The following is a 21,056-nucleotide window of genomic DNA, read 5'->3' on the forward strand; positions in this document are numbered from 1 at the left end:
CTAAGTTGTTTCATTTTTGTGGCTAAGGTACTTAAAAGTGTTAAATATTTGCAACTCTTTTTTTTTTATAGCAAGTTCACAAAATTGAAATTAAATATTACTCTTTCCAATTTCAGCAGTTGTTAATAACTTGGGTATCCTTTTTAATATATTAATGGTTTGTTACTGCTATTTTTGTTCATTCCTAAGCTCATTTTCTAAAAATTTGGCAGCATTTATTTTAAAAGTTGTCCAACATTTTAACTTAAAACTAATAAATTAAAAAAAAAAATCCTTATAATCTTTAGGATATAGAGCCAAAATTTATCTACATGTTCAGTTATATAAACTGAAAATTTCAGCTATACCAAAATTAGGATTGTATGAAATGTTCACAACCAAATCTTATGTTTCTTTTCCTCGCATTTTTGATTTTTATGTCATGATGGTGCACTATTTCGTGTGAATTTTATTTTTGGTTGGGATCATTTAAACCATTCGGATCTTTAAGTTCTAGTTATGAATAGATCTCATTTATTTCTCAGAATTCTAATGAATTAGATAATATAATGTTTATTACATTCTGGTATAACTTTTTTAAAAGCCCAAAATTAATTAAACGTTACAAAATATTTATAATTTCTTATTAATGCATATTACAATTTTCCAGGCAGGCTCTTAGTAAATAAATATTAAACATCTGAGATTTGCATTAATTTTGAACAGAAAGATGAACAATGATATAACTACAACACAAAATTTAAGAATACGTATTTTTAATACAATAATATGTACATTTAAACATTGCATAACAGAGATTATGACTGTAGCAAATTCAATATTGTAAAAATGTTTTATATAATACAGATGAATACATACAAGGGACCAAGTTTCTTGTCTGATGTTTATGCACATTACTAGATTGAGATAATAACTTTGCAGTTGAATCTTGTCTCCAGTATTTTCAGGATCAAAATTGTTTTTATTTGTTGACTTGCTTGCTTAACTCATGTTGACTTATTTGACTTGCACTGATAACATGTAATGTAAGTGTAGTGGAAAAACACATTTGACTTCCCTGCTTTTGAATCATAATCTACATTAATATCAAGTTGCTCTTTTTGCTTTTCTTTGAACAGTTTCTACCTTACTATCGTCACTGCAAAACCTACATCGCGTCATTTTTCTCGGCCTCTTATGAATCGTATCTCCAGCAACATCATAACCTGAGTTAAGGTTCTTATTTGTTAACCCAGAAGAACATTCATTTGGAGGATCAGAGTTCCCTGCCTTTGCATCATTACCTGCATTAATATCATCTGAAAGTTTCTTTTTTGTGGTCTTCTGTGATCCAATGCTTGATACACCTGAATAAACTTTTGTAGTTGTATGCGTTTTGTATTTCTTTCTTATGTTTTCAGTCTTAAAAGTCCTTTTGGAAACAGTTTTTACCTTAGCTTTTCCTGTAGTGTTCGCACATTCATTGCAAACACTACATGGCATTTTTATTTTTCTGAGCCTCTTGCGAACTGTCTCGACTCTTCTAACTTTTGTTTTCAAATAATTTGTTTTTCCAGCTTTTCGTTTCAGAATTGATTTAGAATAAGTTTTCTTTTTTTTTACTGCAACAGGCTTTGTTTTCTCCACAACAATCTCTTCATATTTTGATGCAAACTTTTTCATCAATTTCTTAGGACACGTTGATACAGCGTCATTTGCAGAGGATTCATCTTCTGCTGCATTAATAGGCTCCTTCATATTAAGATCGTTTGATTCTTCTATCAAAACATTATTATCCTGATATGCAACAGGATTTTTTGTCAAGATAGCATCATTTTTACTTGAAGAAATGGTATGATCTCCTCCTAGAAAATTTTCTGCAAATGCAGATGGAATATCTTTTTTTCCAAAACTATTGTCTTTTATGTTTGTCTGTATTTCCAGTATTTCAATACTGGAAGTTGTTCTAACCAAAGTTTTCCCAGAGTTCCCTTTTGAAGTTTTTACATTATTTTCCAAAGCTGGCTTGGCAAAGGATGCTATTTCAGTATTATGAAAAACAAAGGATTTACCTTCATCTCTCTTGTGTACAACAATACTATCTTTAAGCAGAGATTGTTTTATATTTTGCTCTTTAAACTCATTTTTGTCATTATGTTGCGAATTATTGTTGATTGATTTCGAAAACACATCCATTTGTCCTTCATTTTTTGGGAATTCTTCAGATAATTTAATTTTTGTTAATGATTCTAGAACACTTTGTGTAACAGAAATACGATCTGAAAAAATCTCATCTGGTCGTTTTAACATTTCTTTATTATTACTATAACTGTAAGTTTCATCATACTTAGGCAAGCTTCCCATTAAGGGCAAATTAGATGCATTCTTTTCTGTTTGATTGTTCTTGTCAAATTCCTCTTCATCATCTGACAAGTCAATGATAGGAATATATGAACTTGTATCATCTAAATCCACTCGACTGATATTAGCAGCATCTACAGAAACACTCCCCTTGTTATCTAGAGCTTCATACATGACGATGTAAAAATCTTGAAGTGCAATACCTGGTAGTTTCTTCCTAAAACTCAAAATATCACTTTCCAAATCATTCCGTTCAAGCCACTGATTGGATAAAATATCTCTTATCCAAGTCACAAAGTGATTAATTCCGCCTTTTCTGAATTCTATCAAGCCAGATAACTCATATGTACGATTATTTAAATTAAATTCAAGTGGTACGCGAAAGCGTTCTCCAACTCCAACTCCATTTTCAATCCAGCGTTCTCCAACTCCATTTTCAAAATGAAAAATCAAACACTGAGGCAAGGTTTTATATTTGATTTCAAGTTCTTCATCCAAAGCACCACAAATATGACACTTATACAGAGAGACAAGAGAATCTGGTTTAAATGCCCTAACCTTTGGCAATGTGATAATTGTTTTCTCCGAATCCATTACTTGTGAGAATAAACATTTTTTGCAGTTTCTAATCGAAGCATATTTCACAAGGAACAAATTTTTTATTTGTTCATTCTCCTTGATCAAATTCAGAAGAGCACAAAATGCTGAATCTGGCTGTCCTTCCTTATACTTCAGGATTGGTTTCAAGTACTGAAGTACAATGTCTTGAATTTTTTGCATTATCTGCTTTGCTTTCTGCAGTTTTTCTTCCATGGTACTTTCATTGAAACGATCATTATAAACAGAAATAGCACTTTCATAGCCTTTAATAATTGTAGCAGCTTTTGTGGAATAGTCATTAACAAAAGGGAGTAGAGACTTGTTGTAAGCTAACAATGACATTGATGAATTCAGCCAGCAAAGATTAGAATTATTCTGAAAGTTCAGATGGAAGTAATTACTAGCATATCTTCTGGTTAATATTTCATTTCGTTGATTATTATTCATTTTCTAATATTTAGTTCCTAGAACACAGGATTCAGCTGCATCAGGGAGTCGTAACAAATATTTCAATTTCTAAAAAAAAAAGATCTAAATATTATTTTTACTATCAAATTTACTACTGATTTAAGAGTTAAGAAAAGAAATGGTATCATGAAACATCAATTTGATGATAGTGTTCAGGACAATTTGATATCTAAATAAAAATGGTAATAAAATTGTAACGAAACAATATTAGCTACTAAATTAAATATATACAAGAAGGACCATAGAAATGAAAAATCAATATCAATTTCTTTTAATTTTGAATATTATAATTTTTTAAATTTAATAACTCATAAAATGACCTAGGCACAAGTGCTAAAGCAGGGGGGAAAATTAATAAAACAATAAATAAAAAAACTCAATATATTTAAGTATGTAATAAAAAAATTAATTAAAATTTGAATAAGAATGAAACAACAAATACAAATAACTCCGAGAGGGTTTTTTTTCCATCCCACTTCATGTCTATATAAATGTAGTCTAAAGATAGAAGACAATAAAAGATGTTTTTTTAATTATTCCCATTAATATTTTTGAGGCAAATTTCCTTTTCTAATAATTTTAAAAACATATATTTATTCATGACTAGAATTCAGATCAAAGTGCTCACTGTAATAAAGCTAAAGGTAAAGTGTGCAGATGCATTCACAGCTTTTAAACTATCAAAAATAGAGAAAATTCTGCATAAAAACTACAAATCAGTCAAGAAGTTCCGATCATTAAAGATTCCTATTCCTGTCAAAAGGGAATACACAAAGGAATATTGCATAGATAAGCATGAAATGTTTTTCTCATTTAGCAACTCAGATTTTAAGCCTTTAACTGCAAAGGGCATATATTCAGAGTTGCCACTCAAATCTGGAAGAAGAAAAAAATCCCTGTTTTTTCCCTCTTGTATGCATATTCAAGATACGAGGAAATACAAGAATAGCATTCATGTGCTAGTTATACTGCAATATGATTTTAAGGAGAGGAAAAAGCAAAGAAATGAAGCAACAATTTAACATTATTTGAAATAATAGTATATTAAAAGAATTTTGATAATTACATTAACAGAAAAACAATTTATCTTTATTTATTATCTAGAATTTAGCAAGGCAAAATTTATATATTAAGGAGGGAGTATATATTACCTCTCATGCTCTTTAGTTGTAAGTCACACAAAATTAAGGATGGGTGAAATAAAGAATAAAAATAAATAAAGCATTTTTATCATGATGCAAATCATTTAATGATTACTTAACGAAGAACGTTACAAAGCAAGATTGCTTTTTTTTATTTATTCATTTTTGCCAATTCAATTTGGGCACCAATTTCTGCAGATTTTTCAGTCATTAGTTTTATGGAGCTAATGGACATAATCCGTAACAAATAAGGTACAACATTTCTATATAGCCTAACGTACAATTTTCAGCTATTCACTTTCAGTGAGCATATGTGAAAATATTTCCGATATATCACTGAATGAATTAAAGGACGAATGTGACGCAATAAGTTTTAATGCCCATAAAAATTCAAGCCTTAAATAATTTTTCTTAAACTAAAAAGTTCTAAACCGGTTTTCGTACATTAAACCTGATGTTTTCGGATTTGACGTGTCATTTCTTTTAGATACTAAGTCTAGCATCAATGAAGACTCTTTTGAATTGGCCTGCAGTCTTGTATGTTTTCCACTTTTGGCATTACTAGTAAGTGCCTGCTTTCCGGTATTACTTGGACTTATTATCTTTTTACAAAGTAAGCAGTACGCAATAAATTGATTTTACGGAACTTCTCGAACCCATTAAGCAAAATCAGTATTGATTTTTTTTTTTTATCTGTCCAATTGATACGGATTTTGAGCAGCTCACTGATTTAAAAATATTTTCTAACATACTTTGAATAAGCTCATAGTTTCTCAATTAATAAACAAACCATTCAATATACTCAAGTACGGTAGACTAAACACCACCGTACTGTTTCTATAGATTGAATGTTGTTAATCTCGCCAGAGAAATGTATTCTATTCTTTTGCGCAGAAGCAGAAGTCTTCCGCATGTTCCTTAGCTGCAGTTGGGAAATCTTATGGAAAAAGAAGAACTGACTCGCAAATCGAAACTGGAATCATCTATAGAGAAAAAAAAGGGAAGAGAGAAAAGAGGCGAGTTTCTGCATTACACAATTGCGAATGATATTTTTTCATTTTTGGCAACTATGACACGAACTTTTATTCTTACGATACACTAAGATCGTCATTTTTTGGGTGGAAAAAAATAAGAAAATTCCCTGTTTTTATGAAAATTTTCCTACATTTTCCCGGGTTTTTTTAAGACGATTTTTAAATCCTTGTTCTCAAAGTGACGTGGTAACCCTGTTTTAAGGATCTTTCTTTATAAAATTCAGAGACCATAAAATCATATTTTACAGATAGGAATGTAAATGATAAATTTTAATAAATATTTTCTATATTAACATTCAAATAAGTCATGATTTTCTAGCTTACAATTTCTAGATACTTTAGGAAATAACGTTAAGGACATATATTATGCTCATCGTGCGTAACAATAAGGACATATATTATGCTCATCGTGCGTATACAGTTCAAAATTGGACTTTGAAATCGAAATAGCCTTTCACATTAATCACTGCATTGTTATTATCAGTGGTGGATTAGCCAGGTTGTCTGATAGTAAGTAGGTCCTTTACACATAAGACAATATGGCTCTCGGGCTGTATAGAAAAATGCAAGAACTTGCACAAACAAGTTCCCTACGTCTTTCTTCAAGAAAATTAATAAAACAGCAAACAGTTTAAGGGTACAAACACAACTTCTTCCTTCCAAGGCTGCTTAAGCAGTAAACATTCATATTTATATTGGTTTTAGAAGTCTTTCTAAGACAGAATAAGGTACAATATCCATCTAAACATTGCAATCTTAACAGGAAGAAAACTTGTAACTGGATATTTCTTTCTTTCTTTTCTTTTCTTTTTTTTTTTTTTTTTTTTTTTTTGCATTTTACTGTTTTTACAACTACTGGAACAACCTTGTAAACCAGAACTCCCTCACTTTCTGTAGTAAAATATAGTATAATTAACTAATTTGAAAACCAAAAGTAAAGGCTGTGAAATGCGGAATTCACATATTCAGGCCTTTTTTCAGGTTTATTAAAATCTTTAAATTGAATCTTTGATAGACAAATTGAATCTTTGAAAACTACAATTTTCCAATTTATTGATGGTCCATCCATAAGATAAATAAAACCTTCCTCAAATCAAACTTTTTCCATATAATTGTAGAAGTCTCATAAAATATCTCAGGCTGTGGAATGACCCGGGAAAGTTGAAGTCTCTATTTTCAATTTCTTTTCTTTTCTCCCCCCCCCCTCTCCTTTCAGAGTCGAAGATGTAAATCCATTTGCTTTATTTGAAAAGATTTGTTGAATATTTCATCAACCATTAGGCTATATCTATTAAGATCGGTCTTACACTTAAATAAAACTCTTTAAGTATGGAGCAGCGCTAAATGAAATCAATTAAAGGTAATTCTATATTGTGACTAATATAACATTGGAAAGATTTTAACAAGCCATATAACAAAATATTCTTAAATAATCTCTCAGAAAATGCTTTATACTTATATTTTATGTTGCATTAATAAGTATAACATATCTATGCATAAATTATTTTAAAAGATAATGATTTAAACAAATTAAATCAAATTGTTTAGCTATGTAACTAACATAGCAATTTAATCAACATATAAAGCAATTAATAATTTAATTAACAAATCTATATATATATATATTAACATATAAACTTAAGCACTTAGTTTTTCTAAATCTGTATAATAAAAAAAATATGTAATACATGAGAATTTTAGTAATAGTAATATATGGAAATGTTAAGTTTGCAGTAAGAATAGTTTTGAACTGACTAATAATCAACAATAATTATTGATATTTTCATTATTTCAATGGTGTGACTAACGCAACAGTTGGACCATCAGTAATAAAACATTTAAAAACGAAGAAATGATATAAAGCAATCTTAATACATATGGAGTCCTTTCTTAAATTTTTTACAGAGGGCAATAATACCTTTTCTAGTTTCAGATTTGATGTACAGTGGCAAATTTCCGCTTGATTCTATAGGTCATGATTTTTTTTTTTTTTTTAACTATTTGGGCATTGTCAAAACTTGGCCGCTTCAAGAATAAGTCTGTTTCTAGCAAAAATTTTATTTTGCCCATTTCTGAATTTACATCATTCTCTATTGCTCACCCTACACATTTTTTCCTTGGCCCTTCCCTGCAGTATAAAACAGTGGAATTCCACTCACAAAATGTTGCGTTAGAAAACAGCAATGATATGCTATATCCAGTGGCAGATTTCCGCACAGGCATTGGAGGCGGTCGCCTCGTGACTTGAGACCTATATCGTAGAGCTGAATAGGCAGCAATGTTTTTTTTTTTTTTTCATTGCAGATTTGCTCAGAATTTTTCCCCCTTTTATTCAGAAAAAGAAAGAAATTAAATGAAAAGGAAAAGAGTAAACCAAACATAGGGGGAAATAACTATGAATGGAAAAACTAAAAATAAATAACTTCAAAAGTAGTGATATTCAAAAAATTTCTAAGATATAAAAAAATTATAAAATCCTAAAGGGGAAAGAAAAAAAAAACCGAAATATTAAAACCATTTGTTCCAAATAAATTGCAATATGATTAGCAAAATCATATGATTTGAATATTCTCATTAACTGAGGGAGATATGGTAGACCGGGACGAGGAATAATCTGAATGCTTTCTTTCCTTTTCTTCTTTTTTCTTTCTTTCGGGAACAAATGAGCAACTGTGTTTTATTTATTTGGTTTACAAGGTTAGTGTACTCAAATGCATTATAATTAAAATGAACTTTCTGTCAAATTTCAGAATATTTCTCTCATGATTTATTTCAAATTTGTTTGCAGATCCGTGAGATCCCTTTTTCTTTTCGTTGGTTAACCGACTCCCAAGTCAACAATTCTCAGTTAACATAAGAAGGGGGGGGGGAGGGAAGAGCCCTCTTTTACAAGAAATGTTAGTGCCATTCCCTACACCAGCAAAAGGGTGTGACGTTGATTTCACTCTTGATCTTAGGTCGAGGGAATGACATTGTTTTGTAGAAACTTCTGTGTATTTCCGTTTTCTATCGTCTACATTTGCATTAAAGTATTGGGTTGGCAACTAAGTAATTGCGGATTTTTTTTAGAAAATCAAAGACAATTTTTTCATGGAACTAAATAACTTTATTCTGTAATGTATTGCCCATTTTGATCAATGACCTTTTGCCATCTTTCAGGCAGCATCATAATCCCACGTTTTCATAAAACTTCTAGTTTTTATTAGCAAAAAACTGAATCAGGTACGATTTGACATCATCATCATTATTGAAATTTTTACCATTCAAAAAGTTCTGTAAAGATCGAAACAAAAAGTAATCAGATGGTGCAAGGTCAGGACTATATGGTGGATGTGGCAAAACATCCCAACCAAGCTTCAATAATTTTTGCCGTGTGACCAAAGATGTGTGTGGCCTTGCATTGTCATGATGGAATACAACACCTTTTCGATTTGTCAATTCGGGCCGCTTTTCTTCAACTGCATTGTTTAATTTCGTTAGTTGTTCAATGTAGACATCAGAATTGATCGTTCGGTTGGGTGGTAAGAGTTCAAAGTAGACAATTCCTTTGTAATCCCATCAAACTGATAACAAAACCTTCTTTTGATGAATATCAGCTTTTGATGTTGTTTGAGCTGGTTCACCTGGCCTGCTCCACGATCTTTTCCGCTTGATATTGTTGTAAACAACCCATTTTTCATCGTCATCAACTTCAACTGGACGACCAGAGCGTTTTTCATCTTTGAGTGAAAAATCACCAGAACGAAATTTGGCAAACCAATTTTGACACTGCCGTTCTTTTAAGGCTTCGTCACCATAAACAGCACATAACTTTTTATGAGCTTGCGATGCGTTTTTCCCTTTGCGGAAATAAAAAAGCAAAATATGACGAAAATGTTCCTTTTGATTTTCAATTTTTCAACGAACGCCAAACGAAAACCACACAACCGATCAAAATTTTTTTTGTACTGATTGACAGCTGAATTGCCAACTATCAAATAACAAAATGTGTTTTACATTTGTACTACGTCTGCAAACCTAAAAATTCAATTGAAGCCATCTATGAGTGAAATCCGCAATTACTTAGTTGCCAACCCAATATTTTATTCTCACGAGATTTTCTTTTCGCTGAATTTTTGAAGATGCCAGCTTCTAGATACATTTTTCCAGTATCGAGACAAACAAACGAGCCATTTTTTAGAATTAAAAAATATGGATTTTCTCAGCCATCATAAATATTTATTCTGTGCCATTTTCTAATGATTTAAAGAGAATTCATTCTGTAGTTTTCTATATGTGTTAATTTTTTTAAAGAACTGAACTTATTTGATAACAAAATTAATAAAAAATGAAATGATAATTTTAATTTTGTGGCTTGCCATTTTCGTATTAAGTTAATATTTTTAAATAACAGAAAACTTTCATGAATTCTTATTTTAAAAAAAATTGCATAATAAATAAGGAATATATAACTATTTAAAATCACCCTGTTGAAATTTTCTGATAACATACTTAACAACCAAAAATATTTGAGGCATTATTCTGAGGATTTATTTCCAATGTAGAAAAAAAAAAAAAAAAAAAACACTTTATGCAATAGCTTTCATCAAAATATATATTATAAAAAATAAAAAAAAAGGTTGCAAAAATTTTATTCTTTTGATACAAAACTCACACAAATGGTATTTATTACTCAATAGAAGAATAATTACTGTTAGCTAAACTGTAGAGTTTTTTATTAAAGTGAACTCATTAATGGGAATGCCAACATTTATTAAAACCAAAGAATTGGCAATTAAAGTCGCTGATTTAACCTTTTCTATGCTATGCTTTTTTTTTTTTTTAAATTAGGTTTTTTTCTCAAACTAAATTATGAAATCTTTTATTTCCTTTTTTCATCCCCCCCCTCAAATACTATTTAGATTCGGGGGAGGGGCTTGTATTTAAATCTAGCGAATTACATATTCATTCTGGAAATTTTGAAATATTAGTCTCTTTAAATGCGTTATAATCAAATGCATTTTGTGTATAGCAAATTTGTGTTATATGTGACGCGTTAATATTTACAATATTCAAATCATATATTGTTTCAGGAAATTTAAAAACTGTCAATCTTATAATTTAATGTGAACACTTCATTCCTGTAAAAAAAAAAAAAAAAAAGGCATTTAAAAAAAATTATGTCGTTGAAAATATGCTTTTTATTTCTGCCGGCATTAAATAATTTGAAAGCATGCTGAATGTTTCGGGAAAACCTCATCTTTAAATATGAATGCTATATATTTTTTAAAATTGTATTATATATCATTCTGCAGTAAAATTTAATGTTTTATTTTAATTGAATGCCATATAACGCTAGAAAAATATATAGTACCGACTCCCTTTTGTGTTCGTCCTCCTAAGTAAAATGTGCGCATTGGCGAATAAAATCTTTTAATAACGTTCAGAAGCATTGACAGTAAAAAAAAGCTGATTCAACGTGAGTATTTCTTCTTTTTACACAGGGGCACATTTATGAGCTGGGAGGGTCTTGTAATTTGATGACGCCTCCACATCTGTGAAAAAAATGGGTTAAAGTAGGCTGACCTTGCTAAGTTTATGCTCGAGGGAAATGAGGTATCTTTATATCATTCTGCCCCATTGAATAACTATCTGTAGCCGTTGCCAATGGTTCAAGACAGGGATAAGAACAAAGATTAAGAAGAAAAATTTTAAGAATACGAACAGAGATTAAGAACAAAAATTTAAAGGACAAGAACAAAGGTGATGCGAATCGTTGAAAAATGGCTAAACCTGAAACTGCTTTTGAAAGAAATAAGAAATCTTATTATTTTACATAAATTTGTTGTATTAATTATTTCCTTATAAAAACATAATTTTTTTTAACTATTTCCAAGAAAGATCTGCAAATATAAATTAATAATAAATATTCATGACAAAATAAAAAAGTGCATCTAATGTATTTGAATATCGTGAATATTTTAATTATGAATATCAATTCAATTTGAATTTGATATCGAAGCATTTATAAATATATATATATCGTGATAATTTCTTTTATAATATAACAATTTTAAATGTCGGAAATAACAAGATTTTACTCTTTCCCGCACGATCATTAAAACAATTACTGCGACTTTTGTATAAATTGGTGAAATATTTATTCATTACATTCGTACATTTGATACATATTGTTACAAATCTGTATTTTTGCTACCCGGCATGAATAGTGTCATCGTGAGAAAGACCGTTGTAAGATCTGTGCTGAGCAGCTGCCGCGTAAATGACCTGAGAGCTTGGCGACCATTTGGCGATGAATTTGGCGACTAAATGGATACTACTGGAAAGTTCGAGAACTTTCACGATCCATCCACTAAGACCCAAGATACAGCCAGGTGCGCCCTGATTGGTCTGAAGATTCCAGCCCCGCCTCCCGGAACTATAAAAGACAGGCAATCTGAATCTGGAGAGAAGTCGGGTGTGGATCGTCAGAAGTTGTGTGTGAGAGGAGTCGGAGTCGCCGACAAGTAGAGAAACAGGAGGATTAGATAGCAAGAAAGCTGCTGAACTATAGAGATTAAATGCGCTGCGCTATTACAATTGATTAGCGGTGTTTGTCGTAGAAGAAAAAATTTGTAACAATATTAACTCTTTCTCTCTTTAATAAGTTAAATTCCATGAATCTTTTAAAACGATTATTTTATTATAAGTTTAATAACCAGAGCAGAAAAGATTTTTAATATAACAATAAAGAACTTACACTGGCATGAAATGTTGTGTTTTGCAATTATATCACTTAAACCTTTATAAGTGAAATCTTTATTAGCTTATCTTAAATTTTAAGTCTTGCAATGTGTAGTGATTGGATTTTGAAGCGTTAGGAAATAAACGTTCATAGATGGCGCTAGACAACTAGCGTGAGTGTAATTAAAAGAGTGATGTCAATCGAGTGTTTGCTCTTGGAGGAGAAGGAGTTACTGCGCAGAGTAACTCGAACGAATCTGCAATAAAATTGTTAAGTTTTCTATTTGCCTATTTTTTCAAAACACTCACGAACCAGCCACGACATTTGGCACAGCCGGCAGGATTGAGAATCGAGTGCTATTTTTGACGAACTTGAAATCGAACTTTATTCGATAAAGGTGTGTGCTTGCGGTATCGATATGGCCTTCCTAGGCAGTGCGAAAAAGGAAGATTTGAAGTTGTTGGCGGAAAAGCTGGGTGAAACTGTTTCATTAGAGATGAAAATTGTGGACTTAAAAAAATTAATTACTGGAAGTAAAAATTACGAGGAAGAGTTTGTGAAGAAACAAATGATAGTTATCATAGAGGATAGAAAAGAGAGAGAAGATCAAAAACGAAAGCAAGAAGAACGAGAATTTGAAGAAAGTAAAATTAAAGAAGAGTGGGAATTGCAGGAGAAAAAGGCCCAAGAAGAACAAGAATTCGAACTTGAGAAACTGAAGCTTCAATATTCTAGTGTACCCGTGGATGTCGAATTACCAACTCCCAAGATAGAACTCAGGCACGTGATGCAAAAATTCGATGAAAAGAACAGTGATATCAGTTTATATTTGCTGTTGTTCGAGAGGCAAGCCGAGTGGGCTCAAATAAAACGAGAAGATTACGTGTCGCATCTATTAGGATTACTGCCAACGGATATAACCCAACTCATCGCTCGAGAGCCAATCGAGAAAGTTAAAGACTATGACCATATCAAGAGTTTATTAGTGAAACGATTTAAACTCAGCCCGGAAAAATTCAGGCAAAAGTTTATGATTCATTTTAAAAGACCGGAGACTACCTGGTGCGATTTTACTTACGAACTTAAAAATTATTTGAGCAATGGATTCAAGGATTATAAATAACTACTTTTGAAAGTTTGTCGGGTTTAATCATAACAGAACAGATAAAGCGAAAAGTACCTACGGATATTAAAGAACATTTTATTGATGTTTGGTCACAATTCACGAATCCAAACGAAACTGCAAGCAAATTAGATGATTATGAAAATGTGCGATCAAACAGTGTGAGGAAAAAGAAAGAACTATATCAAGAGAATAACTGTTCTAAACATCAAACCTACGACGAAAGAGAAGAGAGACATTTTTCGGAACGGAAATATGTACCCCCGCATCAACGGGAATTCAGAAACAAAAACTCATAAAAACGAAACTGCAAATTCAAGAAAAGTAACAAGAGACTGTTACGTTTGTGGATTGTCACATTTTGCTAGAGACTGCCCAAATAGACATAAAAAATCACAGTTGAGAGAATCTGCGGTAGAAAAGAAACGGGAAGACATTTTAACCGCGGAAATTCAGTCGGAATTAATTAACGGTGAAAAAAGCTTAAATATCAACCCTTTACAATACGTTGATATTTGTGTCGACAATAGAGAACTGAAAACCCTAGTTGACTCAGGTGCTATGATACCAGTTTTAAATTCTAAATATGTGCCAAGTGAACAAAAAGAAAAAGGAAAGATTATTTTTAAAAGTGCATTTGGAGAAAGGATTAACGCTACTCTTTCGAGTTTTCAAATATCATTAAAAGATAAAAACAACGAAGGATTTTCCAGGCCTATTGAGATAGTTGCAGCTATCACGGATAGAATTCAAGAGCAATTTATACTCCCCCCCCCTCTGTATTAAACTTATTGGGAGAAAGCATAAACCACAGCCGCACCCAAAACTCGTCTGGATTAGAGGCGCCGATGGAAGAGAGCTTTGATGAATTTATGATTTGTTGTGGAGTTAGTCAGAGCGAAGAGCAACCGAGCGGAAATGAAAGCGATTCTTTGGATAAGAAAAACAAAATTAATGCGTTGAAAGGAGAACAAAGAAAATGTGATACTTTGCAGTCAGTAAGAAAAAATGTATCGCTTGGAAAAGGAAACTTTTTTATGAATGATGAATTAATATTCCATCGGGATAAAATATTAGGCGAAAAAGTGAGTCAGTTGGTTTTGCCCAAAAATAAGAGACAGCAAGTTCTTAAATTAGCACATGAATCAATTTTCGGATGCCATATGGGATTAAAAAAGACTAATGAAAGAATTAAATACAGTTTTTATTGGCCAAATATGACAGATGATATTAAAAACTTTTGTAAATCCTGTAAAGAATGCCAGTTGAGGAGTCCGGAAAAAATGATTGATAAAATTCCAATTACTCCTGTTCTCCGTCCGGAATTGCCATTTGAGATAGTAAATATAGACCTAATAGGACCCATTGAACCCCCTTCTGCTCGTTGGCATAAGTATGTATTATGTCTAATGGACCAGCATTTTCGATGGCCGGAGGCTATCCCTCTTCGTTCGTTAACGGCTAAAGCTACGTGTGATGCTTTATTGGAGATATTCATGCGGACTGGAATACCCAATGTTATTGCAAGTGATAATGGAACGAACTTTATTTCTAAGTTAACCCAGGAATTCATGAAAAGATTAGGTTGTGCTCCCGGTTTACGACACCTAACCATCCAGCTGGGAATGGAGCAATTCGGATTTCGTAAAAATCTGTCGACGAATCACCAGCTAATTCGTGTTACAGAATTGATTCACAGTGGCTTTGTGAAGTCCCAAACCACAGGTGCACTTTTTCTGGACGTAGCCAAAGCCTTTGATAAAATTTGGCACGAAGGGCTTTTATTCAAGTGCATGCGACTTGGATTTTCGGCGCAATTTGTCAAAATTTTACGCTCGTACCTACTTTCTCGTAATTTTCGGGTACGAGTTAATGATGTAATTTCTTCCCCCAGACCAATCCGAAGAGGTTGTGCGCAAGGAAGTTTACTCTCTCCAACTCTTTTTAACATTTATGTTAACGATCTACCTAGAGCTAGCAATTGTCACTTAGCAATTTTTGCAGACGATACCGCCATTCTTACACAGCATAGAGATCCAAACATAGTCATAGCAAACATTCAACAGTACATGACCATTTTGCAGTGCTGGCTCATCGGCTGGAAAATAAAAGTCAACCCAAGTAAATGCGCGTGCCTCCTGTTTACTAAAAAAGTGAATATGCCTGACCTAGCCCCTATCCAAATATTCGGCCAACCCGTCCCCTTTGTAAATGAATACAAATACTTAGGGTTAGTTTTAGACGCAAAATTAAGCTTTAATAGTCATATTAAAGCAGCCCTCTCCAAAGCTACCAAAATGAGTTGTAAACTCAACAGCTTAATTGCTCCATGGAGCCAGCTATCGATTAGGCTCAAGCTTCTGCTCTACAAAGCCATTTTAAGACCAATACTGATGTACGGCTCTCAAATATGGGGGGCGACATCAGCCACTAACATCAAGAGGTTGCAAGTTTTTCAAAACAGACAACTGAGGAAAATAGTTAACGCACCCTGGTACGTCAGAGGAAAAATAATACATAACGACCTCAAAATTGAACCTGTTTCGGAATTTATTAAAAGAACGTCAATTAAGTTCTTTGAAAAATTACCCCAGATTCGCAACGAGTTACTCAATCTACCTGCATACGATCCTGCTTTACCCAGCTCTAGGAAAAGACCTAGAGCTGCAATTGATAATGTTTACATAAATTTCCCAGCCGTAAAAAAGCTGAGGACATCGTAACTCTGTTGCCAATCTGGTGGCTTAAAATTCTCAAAATTATTACTGTTTAGGCCCTAGATAGCTACGATGTGCTACACGCGTGAAAATTTTCTGTAATTTTTATTCAGCCCAGTTATGATCAGTCCCCCATAGAAAAAAGGCACGTGCAACGTAAATCCATTAAAATTATCTATTTACCCCATAAATAATATTTTTATTATTTTAATTAATTAAACTAGATCAAATATTGAAAAATATGTATAAATTAAATTAATTACCAAATTTCATGACGTTAGAGCTTTACTGCGCTCGTCTAAACTAGCTCAATTAAATTTAACTTTCCCTAAACTAACAAATTAAAGTATCTATTCCAAATTATGATGTGGAGGTGCTCGTGACCACTTTGTCACATCGCGGAACTCCGAAACATCACGACGTTGCCGTTGCCGTAAGTTAACCCAGGAATTCATGAAAAGATTAGGTTGTGCTCCCGGTTTACGACACCTAACCATCCAGCTGGGAATGGCCTTATAGAAAGATATAATAGGGTGTTCAAAAATTCGCTCCATCACATTATCAGAACTGATCCGAGTAATTGGGATAAATACATTCCATATATGCTCTTTGCGTACAGAGAAGTTCCTAACTGTACGACGGGTGTTTCGCCATTCAAGTTGATGTAGGGACGTGAAGCACGAGGACCTCTCAGTGTTCTAAAATCGAGCTGGTGTGGTGATATTGCCATTCCGTTAAACATGGAGAAATCAGTTGTGGATTATTTACAGGAGCAAAAAATAAACTTAGAAAGAGCTGCAGAGGAAGCCTCTCTCATCGCTTCTGGTAAACAGCAGGGATATGCAGAATATTTTAACCGCCGAACCGCTTCTAAGGAATTTAAGCCAGGTGACCAAGTTTATTTATTAATACCTGATTCATCGAACAAATTGTATGCCCGTAGGACTGGTCCTGGAGAAGTTATTGAGCATTGCCTTCCACATTCATATAAAGTAAAACTTAGCGATGGAAAATTCGGCAAATAAAATGCGGAAATACTATCCAAGAATTAATGCTGTAGGCATGATCTTTGAAGATGATGCAGACTTTGGAGAAGTTTATTCATCCCCCAGTTATAAAAATGTATGTTACTGGAAAGAGATATTTGATCAAGTGGATTTGCGACATCTTTCTGAGGAAGTGAAATGTCAAATCCTGAACTTATTGCGGAATCATCATTCAATGTTTACCGGACAATTTAGAGTTGCAAAGGTTGGTCATCACAAGATAAAGTTAGAGGACGATAAAGAAAGGGAAAAACCTTACGTGTACAGGATTCCTGAAGCGCTGAAACCTCAAATAGACTCCCAAATCGAAGAACTCCTAAAACTAGATCTAATCGAAGAGAGCTCAGCTGACATTGCTTATCCTATAGTCTGTGTAAACAAGAAGGATGGATCTATCAGGATGTGCGTGGATTATCGAGCTTTGAATGCAGCGACTAAAACCGACGATTTCCCCATGGAAGACGCAACGGAATTAATATATTCCATAGGACAGGCAAATGTGATTAGTGTGTTAGATCTTTTGAAGGGGTACTATTCGCTTCCCATGGAAAAAGATTCGCGGGATTATACACCTTTTAAGACCCATAGATCACAATATCGTTTCAAGGTAATGCCTTTTGGGCTGAAAAATGCAGCTGCAACTTTTCAAAGGAAAATGAACAAAGCATTGTCACCATACAGAGAATTTTACCGTGCTTATATTGATGACATTGCTATATTCTCCAATGATATTCCCTCTCACTTGAAACATCTTCATTTGGTGCTGGATAGATTGGAAGAGCTTAAATTCACTGTTAATCTTTCAAAGTGTGCTTTCGCGAAATCTGAAATTTCATACCTGGGACATATAATTGGCAAAGGAAAGCATCAAGCTGATCCAGCTAAGTTAGAAACGATCTCTCGTTTGCCCGTACCTGAAACCAAGAAACAACTACGTAGTGCTCTCGGCCTGTTCAATTATTAACGTGATTATATTGCGAATTTCGCCGAGATTGTCTTTCCATTAACGGAACTAACAAAGAAAAGAAGCCCTGATGTGTTGCCGTGGTGTGAAATGCATAGTGTTGCTTTTGAAAAATTAAAATCAGCATTGTTACACGCTCCTACTCTACACACCCCGAATATGAGCAAACCCTTTGTGATTCATTGTGATGCCTCGTCAATCGGGATTGGCTCGTGTTTATCAGACTGATGATGGAAAAATGTGCCCTGTCGCTTATTCAAGTCAAAAATTAAACAAAAGCCAACAATCTTGGTCGACAATTGAACGGGAAGCATTTGCTATAGTTTGGAGCTTGAAAAAGTTTGAAACCCTTGTGTTTGGATCCGAGATCCACATTTTTACTGATCATAACCCCCTTCCTTATCTGACCAAGTGCGCTCCTCAATCATCTCGACTACAAAGGTGGGTATTTGCCTTGCAGAGATTCAACATAACATTAAAACATTGCCCTGGTTCTAAAATGCCGCATGCTGATGCACTGTCACGTTTATTACCAAAATAGACTGAAAAACATTTTTTTAGTACTAATATCATTTTTCTGTTTTATATATCAATATGGGATTAGTGACTATAAAATAATAATAATTTATGCTTGATATTATGTATATTTGTTTTAATGTTTTTTTTATGTTTATCATTTTCTTAATATGTTAAATAATTGGTATTCGCAAGTTTGGTTAAGAGTATAATGTGCAAAACTATTTGAAATAGGGTTAGTTACAGGAATATAACTTTTTCTAGTGTTTGTTATAAATTTTCATTCAGCAGTTTTGGTTATATCTGAAATATCATTTGAGTAATGTTTATCAAGTGAAATCTTTTCTTAATTATGTATTAATGTTTACTAAGTGATTATATTCATTATAAACTTGTGTTTATTAGTTGATAAGTGATTATATACATTATTAAGTATATATTAATGTATATTAACTGATAAGTGAGTTTCTTATTATCAAGATGGTATTTATATTCAATTGTGCATTTCTTATTTTACCTCATTGGTTTCTTAAATGTTTGATAGTAATTAGTTATTCATTCGAGTTAACTTTGCATTTGTGCTTATTTTTATTTGGAAAATTTGATGTTATTAGATACGTTTTAAAATCCAATTCATAAATTTAATTCAGAGGTATGTTTATGTTTTCATATAAACACTACTCTTACGTTGGGGGTGTAGTGATTGGATTTTGAAGCGTTAGGAAATAAACGTTCATAGATGGCACTAGACAACTAGCGCGAGTGTAATTAAAAGAGTGATGTCAATTGAATGTTTGCTCTTGGAGGAGAAGGAGTTACTGAGCAGAGTAACTCGAACGAATCTGCAATAAAATTGTTAAGTTTTCTATTTGCCTATTTTTTCAAAGCACTCACGAACCAGCCACGACACAATGTTTGCCGTTTGTTAAATATATAACAATAATTTACAAATTTTTTTATGTTAAAACTCACCAAAATAACACGTTAATGCTTTTTATTAGTTTTTCTCTGGTAATTATAGTGTTAATTTATTTTAAACATTCTATTTCATTTTTAATCCACTTGAATTGATAGCTGTATGGTTTTACATAACCATGTAACAGATTAATCAAATTTTAAAGTAATAATTTCAATATTTCTATATTACTCCATCTGTGGATCTTTATGAAACTGTGCACTTTTTTAAAATTTCGTTTTATAATTTAGACTTTATTAGTCAATATCAGGAAATGAAATATTTCTGTTATTTCAACTTGTTTTAATATTTTTTGTTTAAAAACTCTTTTACTGAAAAATATTTATATATATTGAAAAAAAAATACTAGCTTACAAGCCAGATTGAAAGAGCACTGTAACATGGCTACTTACGTTACCTGTGCTAGCCACACTTTGAATTTAATAGGAAATTGTGCAGCAGAAGCTTGTATGGCTACAATGAATTACTTTGATTTCCTTCAAAAGATATTTATATATATATATTTTTACTTCTTCTACAAGACGATGGAATTTTCTACTAAAAAATATACAAGACAGTAATTTGAAAAGCGTCAAAAGAGTAAGTGATACCAGATGGCCTGCCGATGCAGTAGCAGCGTTGTTGAAGCGGAATTATACACAAATTAAAAATACTTTCATTGAAATAAGTGATAATGTAAATAAAAAACCAATATATAAATTAGAGACTAAAACACTTGCAAAGAAATTTGATGAGTATGAAACTGCATTATTGACCGTGATTTGAAACAAACTTCTGCAAAGAATAAATTGCGTCAGCAAATATCTACAAGATATGAAAGCAAATTTACTAAAAGGCCCATCTCTCCTTAAATCCTTATCAGATTTCATATTGAAGTTAGGAAAAACTTCCAAGATATTGAAACTGAAGCCAAACAGATTACTGATAATAGGAAATATAAAGAAACACACACAAAGAAAGAAGAAGAAGCTTGCTCCGACAAAAAACAATAATTCATAATTCATGCTCATAATGTAATATGTGATATTCTTATTTCAGAAATTTCTCAACGGAGCACTATATATAACAGTATTTTAAATGATTTTCAAATCTTTTTTGACGGCAACTTAGAAGGAAAAGCTTTTAACAATTGAATAACGAACTTAACTACAAAATATCTTGATGATATTGAAATACATTATTTCAAGGATGAAGTACAATATTTTATTAGATATGCAAAAAACGAAGACATTTCAAACCCAACTGGTATGTATAAATTGATTGTGGATAGCTTACAATCAACATTTCCCAATGTGAAAACAATTTTAAGAATTTTCCATGCCATGCCTATTTGCAATACAAGCGGAAAGAGATCATTTTCGGTTTTAAAACGCATCAAGAACTATTTACGAAATACAATGAGTCAA

At 32.4% G+C, this 21,056-nt stretch overlaps 1 protein-coding gene across 2 annotated transcripts in view; it reads right to left on the reverse strand.

Moving 5' to 3' along the window:
- Positions 1-735: 735 nt before the first annotated feature.
- LOC129958925 (uncharacterized) overlaps positions 736-21,056 on the reverse strand; it is a 28,369-nt gene continuing 8,048 nt past the window's right edge. For both annotated transcript variants that reach the window (XM_056071668.1, XM_056071669.1), the window contains exon 3: positions 736-3,456. In XM_056071668.1, coding sequence (XP_055927643.1) covers positions 1,087-3,387 — 2,301 coding nt within the window. In that variant the 5' untranslated portion in view covers positions 3,388-3,456 and the 3' untranslated portion in view covers positions 736-1,086. The remainder of the gene's footprint in view (positions 3,457-21,056) is intronic.

Source organism: Argiope bruennichi, chromosome X1, assembly GCF_947563725.1.
Source record: "Argiope bruennichi chromosome X1, qqArgBrue1.1, whole genome shotgun sequence".
Classification (NCBI taxonomy): Eukaryota; Metazoa; Arthropoda; class Arachnida; order Araneae; family Araneidae; genus Argiope; species Argiope bruennichi.